We start from the raw sequence: 9471 nt of genomic DNA on the forward strand, positions 1-9471 counted from the left end.
ACATGTGTCAAAGTTGTAAGTCATATGTTTTAACTTGCAAAGCAATTTTTCTATATGCATGCCACATAATTAGCTTGTATCACAAGCTATCAACACATGCAATACATGGCTAATACATTGTCTAAGTTTCTAACCAACCAATCAACTACAAACACATGTAAAGTCAAAGCCACATCTATGAAGCTTTTAAGAAGATTTTTTACAAGATATTATCAAATTAATCTACTTTTACCTACTTTTACCTATTTATATTATCTATATAATTTTTGGAGTTAATTTATATGTTCATAACAATATTTTAGCCAATTATTAAAATTTTATTTAAAACATGAATTATAATTTGGTATTTTTGATAAACATATTTTTTATAAAAAAATAATAATAATAATAAATTAAGTTTAAATAATCTTATAACAAAGACATTTAAAAAAAAACATAAACTTTGAAATCATTTAAATTTAAATATTTGTATATGACTATGGATAGCCTTTTAACATCATGTAATATATAATAACATACTATATATATATATATATATATATATATATAGTATCTTATTATAATATTATAAAATTTTAAATAAAACATTAATTCATAAATATGTAATCAACCTTTTTAACAACAGAAATATGAAAAAAATATACATAATAATAACAAAAAATATTTAATGCAACAATTATATACAATAATTTTCTTTGAATAACACATTGTACATCACACTTCAGAAAAATACACTATCTCAGTAGTTAGTTAACAAACCAATAGTTTAGTCTTTGAAGAATGCCACATAATCAACAAGTTAAGAACCATTTCAAAGAGCACCAACCGACCAACATCAAAATGTGCATCATCATCATCATCCACTTGTCTTACTAAAATGCCATCCTGCATTAATACAACTTCCTTACTTACAGAACTATTTTGTATCAATAAAATCTATTTTGTAACACGAAAAAGACGAAAGTGGAAAGTACAAAAATGGTCTCATAAACCCCTCATTTTCCAAACATTCTGAAAAAACGCCTTTTTAATGTCGTTTTTTAAGGGATGTGGATGTGGATGTGGATGAAATATTATCGTCATCTGTACATCCATCGGTGCGAAGAGGCTATAATCCTCGGACAGCTAATAAGCTTGCGGAGAAGGACGAGGAGGAGCCCTATCAACTTTGTCTATCTCCCATTTGTTTTCACGACCCCTCGCGGTGTCGCAATTGCAATGTCGATGTTGCTCACGCGATCGCGCACCTGTACGAGGCCATCTTCGTAAGGGCAAAGCTATTACCGTCGAGATGTTGCGAGCGCTCCCCGCAGCTGCTGCCCACAGCCGGGTGCAAGAGCCTCTCTTCGCTGGGTTCGATTTCGAAGAGCGTGCGTTTCGCGAATTCAAGCAGACCGTCTCGTGCTGCAATTGTAGAACCAATTTCGGGAGATGTGGGAGCTCTCTGAGTGTGGTATGGGTGGGAATGGCCGAGAGAGATGTAGAAGCAACGAGGTTTTCGTCGAGAGGTTTAGGGTTTTGGGTGAGACGGGGTTTATGGAGACGAAGGTGTTTTGCAGAGTCGGACTCCTTCGGGGAGCTGGAGGATGTGAGCCCGGTGAGCCTGGAGGGTGTGAGTCTGGCGGAGTTGCTGGCTCAAGTTGGCGCAAGTGAGGGTAGAGACGAGAGTGGGTTGGTTCAGATCGAGTCCAATCCGCACCCTTCTTTGCTCCGCCGGTACAGGGAATTGGATAAGCCTTTCGAGAGGGGGCGAAGCTTGCCAATTCCCATGCCTCACAAATTGAATCGACCCATTCCTATGCCTCCCTCGCGCCGCAGCTTTCTTCCGCACGGTCCTGTTCCCTCGACCGCGGTGCGGAGAGATGTGGGGCCTTCTTTGTCAACTAAATCGGATACGCTGTCGTACCCTAGGTTGCTTTCGAAAATTCTGGTAGTGTCGGACGACGAGGTGCGGATGGTTTTGGAGTTGTGGAAAGGTAGGAGCAGATGCAAGCGTGGCGCAATTGCGAATTTGATTCTTCAGCTTGGGCGATGGGATTCTGCTGGTAAAGCCTTGCAGTTGTTTGCGTGGGTGAGGGAGCAAGGTCGTCTGTGGCCCGACGATAGTATTCTGTTGGCTATTATACGGGTTGCTCTGGAATCTCGGAAGCTGACACTCGCAAATAAATTCATGACCATCTATGGACCTCTCTCCCCTGAGTCTGCTCTTGTGGCCGCCAGTGTTTATGTGGAACAGGGTTTCATTTACGATGCTTGGAGGATACTGAAATCTTTGGAGCAGAGAGGGGTTACTGCAAATTCCGAATTGTATGCGAAGATGATTGTGAAAGCTGGAGAGGCAGGTGCTAGAGACATTGTCGAAGATATAGTGGCCGGCCTGTGCTTCAGCTTGGAAGACTGCACTCGGGTGATGACCGTTTGCAGCAGATTAGGCTTAGATGAAGAGGTAGAAGCTCTGTATCTGCGTTTCTTGGAGCAGGGGTTGAAGCCAAACATTGTCATGTTTACGGCGCTGATGCAGGCTAGAGCTCGAGCAGGTAATGTGCGTCAGGCGCTGGCTTTGTTCTGGGAAATGGAGGAACAAGGAGTGAAGCCAGATCTCGTTGCTTGTCGCGTGATGATCCGTCTGTGTGAGAAGGTTGGAGATCTCAACAAAGCCGTGAAAGTGTATAATAATATGAGAATGGCGGGCTTCGTGCCGACCTCGGATGTGTACAATGTAATGATTAGGCTATACTGCAAAGAAGGGCGTCTGGCCAAAGTAAAGGAGGTGATGCGGGAAATGGAGATGTGGGGTTGCTCTCCAACCTCGGATACCAGCAAAAATCTTCTCTTTGCAGGTTACAAGCCGTCTTAACATTCACGTTTTATATTTTGGACGTTTGTATATTATATAATTTCCCAGATTGAATACATCTCTTTTGGACAGCTCCTGGCAATGGCAACTGCCTGTGCGAGTCTCTGGTATTCAGGGTCGTTATTGAATAGTAAATGAAAGCACATTGAAACCAGTGTATGGTTGTGTACTTCATCTTAGATCAATCAGTCAGGTTTATCATTCAGCGAAGGTACTCATCTACCTCCGTAGGAACGCTGGGGAATTTGCTTCAGTGCGAATCTGCCACACTTCTGCACTTTTTCTTCTGCAAAAATGGGTCTGGACTCCGTAATGCTATCTCTCATCCTTTCTTGATCATTCTACATCGCTCTACAACCGATAGGTATGAGATTTTCAAACCAAGAATGTGACGTCCATGGAGTGAGATTGTTGACTTCGTGATATGACGCCAGGCCTTGTGAGCGTATTTCATGCAATCACCAGTCAAACAGTGGCAATTACATGACGTGAACAATACACTGCTGAACTCCAAGGATATTGTTTGCCGTGGTAGAATTAGCACTGGCGACGACCCCCAGAAGTTTTTTGTTTGTATCAATGGCCAGTCCCAGTGAGTTTCGGTGTCAAAGTTTGGGATTGAGATTTTTGCATTCAAATGACCACACTGAAAGTGTCACATGGAAAATTATGAGGAACGACGTGGCTGTGTATCATAGTACAACATAGTGTGGATGTTTGAAGTTGGAAGAAAATGAAGTCTTCAAGTTAACTCTACTATAGAACTTGTTTTTGGCCAAATGTACATTTCAATCAAGGTTGAAAAATGACATAGTGAAGTGTTTTTTTTTTTTTTTTTTTTTTTTTTTCTTTTTCTTTTTATGTTTCTTGATGTTTGTTTGTTTTGAAAATTATTAATTTTGTTATTATTATTTGATGTTGAAATTTTTATATTTGAAATGGGGAGAATCTTTTTCAAATATGTAATAGTACAAAATAACAAAGTAACAATCTTGGTGAATTTCAATCTACCTTATATCCTTGAACATCTGTAAATATAAATTCATCATCTTGGTCTTATTTTGATTTTATATTTTGTTATTATTTTAATCAGGTAATTCAAGCTTGTCGCCCGTTTACAAGTCACTCATTCATTTAAAACGAATTTCACACTTTTCTTTTCTGTTTTCCTTTAATATCCTTTTTGTCCAAATCTGTTCTGATGTGAAATTAACCAATAATTAAGAATTCCAAATTTTCAAATGTAGTTTTTAGAATGGTGCATTAAATGGTAAATATAGTATTCATAAACATCTTTGCACCTGTTACAGAATTTGATATGACAAATGAAGATGAATTTATATGATAGTAATTGATTGAATGGTAAAATAAACCATTTAGGTCGAAATCTAATTATAGGTTGAAAAAAGCATTATTAAACTAATCATGATGTAAACAATTCTGAGTAATTCACATTGGATTTCGAATACTTAATCACTTAAATCTTTAAAATAATTACATTTAATGTTTTCTAGATTTAACTAGTTTTTTTTTTTTTTTTTTTTTTTTTTAAACATGTGTTATAGGCTAAAAGTCATTTTGGTTTACAAAAAACTTAAATTAAAATGAAGAATTTTCATATTTAAAATTTGGTAAGCTCTATTTATGTGTAATTTTTATTTTGTAAAAGATAAAATTTTAGTAATTCAAAATTAATATTATTAGATATTAGATATGCTTTAGAATAAACAACACAATTTTATTTACACAATAAATATGCTATACAATAAATTTAATTTCTTTTCTACCAATCTCTCAATGTTAAGAAATTCAAATATATATACATTATACTTTACTTGATGGCAATACAAGGAAATACAATGAACTTTAATGAAACAAACTTGATGGAACCTAAGGCAAGACAACTTTTGCCTAGTCTTTACGAGGTTGCAACCTTGACCAAAATTAAATTTTACAACTTCTAAAATAGACAACATTCTTATTCGCTTGAACCCAAAAAATTTGACTTGTTGTCGTCAACTCTTTGAAATTTGAAACTTCTTATACACATGTACAATGTTATGGACGGTTGTACTAATGGGTACAAAAATGATATTATATAAAAGTATAACTAACTTTTGAAGCAAATCTTGATCCATGCAAAGATTATACTATATAAAGTTAACTCCTCTATTGATTTTTGTATCTTCAAGGGTGATATAATAAGATTAAATCTCTTTATTTGTATTGAAGATAGAAAAAATTAAAGAAGATGGCAATAAAATAATGTTTGCAATTAACCAAGTGGCTTATTTAGATGTGTAGCAAACTATATAATCAGTTTTGTAACAATAAATTAAATGCCAATATTTTGGTATTGTGTCTAAAAGCAAGAATGATAATGTAAAACTATAATTAGAAAAATTTAAGAAATATATTAACCAATTTAAATTAATTATAAAAATCATGATTATATATATACATACATACATATATGCTTCAAATTGAGATTTCTTTAATAATTTAGTATTCATCAATTGTGAATGTGGTGTTTTATTTTCTTTTTTATTTTACAAAAAAAAATACTATAATTTTCTTGTTCTATATTTTAAAGAGTATGGATATGATGCTAGTTGTGATGCTTTATTCCTCATAATATATATATATCTCTCTCCTTGAAACAAAGTGCTTGTCCAACTTGTCCTTCATTCATCACAATTTCTCATTGGAAAAACAAAGCCTCGATCTAAATTCTTCGCATTATTTTGATGACCAAAAGTTGACATTTAAGAGAACTTTTACCTCAATTCAAGAGACCCTTTACCCGAATGTAAGTGTGTAAGTATCTGTAACTAATAACTCTAGCAATCCATATATATATATATATATATATATATACACACCTAATAAATTAAAAAAATAAATAACTGGATAAGTACCTTTTTCAAAGAAACAACATTCCACACTGAAACGAGTATGAGTACTCAAACCCTAAAAGCAATCTCCACAAACATTGCAATATTTTGCAGAATGTGGAAGAAAACAACAAAAAGAAAAAAGAAAAAAGAAGTAAAAAGGAATGTTGGAGTGAAGAACAAGTGAATGAGGAGGATAGGTTAACAAGGCTCACACCATTTATTTATGTTACTTTTGAATAATGTCTACCTCTCTCTCTCTCTCTCTCTCCCTCCTGAAACAATGCTGACATGGCACTAACTAGGGGCTGGGCTTGTGCCGCGTCAGCATGACGACACTCATCCTGCCCACAAACACTCAATAACACAATGAAACAAAACAAAACAAAAGGCTTCCTTCCTTCCCTTCCTGCCACAGAGAAGTTGTAAAATCATGAAGGGAACGGAAACATACATTTGTAGTGTTATAGAGAATGGGGATTAATTAATTGATTGATAAATTGTGGTGTGATTAGCCTACACTGGGATGCTTCTTCATCCTTCTGATCAGATCTGAGAGAGAGTGAAACCGCCAACTCTGGCGGCATTTGGCCCTCCCCGCAGCTCCACTCCAAATTTAGGTATTTGACGGCAGTACTGGAGGACCCAATTTAGAGTAAGAGTAGGGAGGACGTGTTCCTCTTGTCCCATTGACACCACAATTTTGGGAGACTGGGTGGGAATGATTTAGAGCTGTGAGGCGGTGTCCCCAGTTAGCCCATTATCATTCCAGCTGCTGTTGCTGCTGCTACAAGATTGTTGTGTCCAGTAAGTAATTGCACACTGCTGCCGCTGCTGCGAGTGTGTGTGTGTGTATGTGAGAGGGAGAGTTTGCTATACTGGAGGCCAGTTGGGTGACCCGAAGACGGAGTGGCCAGTTGTGTGCTGTTGCGAAGCTGAGCGCAGGAGACAAAACTCCTCCAGAGGGACTCGTGGGGTGAGAAATTCATGGCCTGATCCGCTGCATGAGTGTGTTTTTATTTATTGTAGCTGTCGTTCCATTGGAGTGAGAATTAGAAAGAATCGGGATGGTCGCTCTAATGGTATGTGTTGGTGTGTGCAGGTCTGATTCCATGGAGGGACAGCTAATCCATGAGGCTGGCCATGTTGATTATGCCCTTGCTACGGTTCCAGTTGGAACGCAGGGTGCTGCAGCGATGGACCCCCGTCGTCGCAACAACAACAACAACAACAGGGCTTCCAGTGGCCATGGAATCGTCGAGGATCTCCTCGCAGACCTTCCGCCGCCGTGGCGGCTACAAATGTTTCCTCGGATCAGTTGTCCTACTCTTCCTCGCGAGGAGGAGGAGGACAACTGATCGATCATCACCGATTCCGCCTTCTCGCATACACCGCTTCGAAGAAGGACGGATGTTCTCTCGCGTGGGAGAGCATGTTGGCTAAGAGAGACTGCATATGATGTGTGAGCAAGTCGTAAAAATGATCAATGGGAGGTAAACGACTTCGCCGCATCGACAACACTTAGAAAGCAATGTCTAATTACTTTCTAAGTTTTAGTTTCGTTTGTTTTTTTCAGTTTTTATTGTGTGTTTTATTGTGTGTCCGGAAAAGAAAAAAAGCGAAAAAAAAAAAAAAAAAAAAAAAGTTGCTCGCTCTCGCGCTGCAAAAGCACAGGGAGGGGGTCATATCTTTGTTGTAGCTCAATCGGGACTTGTAGTAGTGCCTTTACCTGCTCGAATTTAATTTGCACATGCAATACATACGTTTCCGTCGTAATGGCGACGGGTTTACTCACGCAGACATGTTTTCGATTCTTTGGTTCTTCTCACATTTCTTGCTTCGGTACATGATGGTGATTTGAAACCTCGTGCTTGATCGCTGGATGTTAGGGTTAGGCAGAAAGTTTGTGTTACTACAGGGAAAATCCGTCACGAAGTATCGCTTTTGCACGAATTGCGTTGGTTGCGATTGACGACACGCACGCAACACACGAACAATGGCGGAGGTAAATGGAATCTGTGCAATTTTTGAGGCATGTATTATGAGTACACACCAAACAAGGTCTGCGTGAGCTTGAACGGCCAGTTTTTTTATTAAAAAAAAAAACATGAGTGCGGAGAATCCGACAAGGAGGTCGAGGCGTGTTCTGAGGTGAAGAATTTTAAAGATTTCCTGATTCCAATTTGGATTTCCAGATCAAAACCTCCCCTGTGTTTGTTTGTCAGTATTCCCGACAGGGTATTATTGCGTAGCTTGAGGAAGTGATTCATCGTTTCTGCTGTCTTAAACACAGTCTGCTCCCACATAACATCCACGACGATTGTTCCGTCTTTGTTTAAACTCACTCGGATCGGTATCACCCTGACCTGCTCGGACGTGATTTTGTAAATGCAACACAGACGTTATTGGCGTCTTGAATTGTCGGATTGTTTGCTTATGAAGGTTCATCTTTAAGGTTCTTTGTTTACCTCGGCTCTCCTGCTTCGGTACAAGAGGATGATTTAAACCTTCGTGCTTGAACGCTAGAATGTCCTCAGTTTGATTATTCTGTTTCTAGCATAGTCGCATTGTAAGTAGCTTGTCGTGAAGAGACATAACCTCTTTCGCCACAGCCACGATATGAACAAACCCTCAGATTGTTGTAAAGACTGTACCACTAATTGATGAGATTTCCCACCGTCTTTGTTCATCTACACCCGCTTTGCATTCCATGTTGTTCCAGTGGGAAAGCTTTCAATTCGTGAAATGGTGGCGATGATGATGCTGGTGTGAAGATTATTTGTGGCTTGTTGTGTACTCTAGAGCAGGATGTCCAAGTTATCAATGGCTATCTCAGAGTGTCTACATTGCCTATTATTTTATCCTGCTCTTCACACCATGAACCTTCTTCATGAAGTTCTAACTGAGGTCTTGTGTGGATGCAAAACCATGGGTCTAATTTTGGTTTATTTTGTGTTTTTGTGAATAGTAACAGCAAATCATAACCATGGTTTATAACCATGGTTTATAAGTGGCAATTGATTTGCCATTTTTCCGAGAACTATCCCTTTGAACCAGATGAATTGTGCCCTAGACACAACATAAAACTGAACAGGACAAGGTTGTGACAAGAATTCATGATCCATGTGCACTGCTGCATGAAAGTAAGCCCTTACCAAACAGGTTGAAGATTTCAAGAGATTTCTTAAGCCCTACTTGCAACGAAGGAACAAACAATCTGGATTTAATTCTGTTCTTCCTATCGAGAGGAAAAAATGGTATGTTTACAGAGTAGAACCTTTACACAAACATGGTGTGAAGGTCTGTTGTCTATAAAACATAAACATAAAAAAATAAAAATAAACATATGTTTCAATTCAGTGCACAAAGGTTACCGAACTGGTGCAATGGCAACTTAAGCATGGGTTCTCTACGAAGAGCTCTCCTCACCAGAATTTCGATGTGAGTATATTAATGTTAATAAATATAACAATACAAATAATTCACAAGCTTGAAAATGTCATGTTGGTGTCTAGTATTCACCCACCAGTTATCGTGTTCTATTCCACTTAGTCGGTACACTTGGGGTAAAAGAAAACACCCTCTTTTTAGGTCTTTGTTTTCACATACTTTCAAGCAATCGGCCAGGTCAGAATGCAATCCTTTTGCTGAGCCAGTGTGTCAGCAGGAACATTTTAATTGTTTTTTTCTCTCTCTGTTAAATGAGCCTCTTACATTTAG

At 38.1% G+C, this 9471-nt stretch overlaps 1 protein-coding gene and 1 long non-coding RNA gene across 2 annotated transcripts; both read left to right on the plus strand.

Moving 5' to 3' along the window:
* The first annotated feature begins 1142 nt into the window (after positions 1-1142).
* Positions 1143-3689, plus strand: LOC112290889 (uncharacterized). The gene is made up of 2 exons (XM_024537726.3): positions 1143-2840; positions 3038-3689. Exons 1-2 carry the CDS (start codon positions 1292-1294, stop codon positions 3247-3249), a joined length of 1761 nt encoding a protein of 586 aa, XP_024393494.1. The 5' UTR covers positions 1143-1291; the 3' UTR covers positions 3250-3689.
* Positions 3690-6267: 2578 nt separating this feature from the next.
* On the plus strand, positions 6268-7549 carry LOC112290292 (uncharacterized). Its single transcript, XR_002972123.3, has 2 exons — positions 6268-6727; positions 6854-7549. It is a non-coding gene; the product is annotated as an uncharacterized LOC112290292 (long non-coding RNA).
* Positions 7550-9471: the final 1922 nt, after the last annotated feature.

This window comes from Physcomitrium patens, chromosome 13 (genome assembly GCF_059467195.1).
Source record: "Physcomitrium patens ecotype Gransden chromosome 13, ASM5946719v1, whole genome shotgun sequence".
NCBI lineage: Eukaryota > Viridiplantae > Streptophyta > Bryopsida > Funariales > Funariaceae > Physcomitrium > Physcomitrium patens.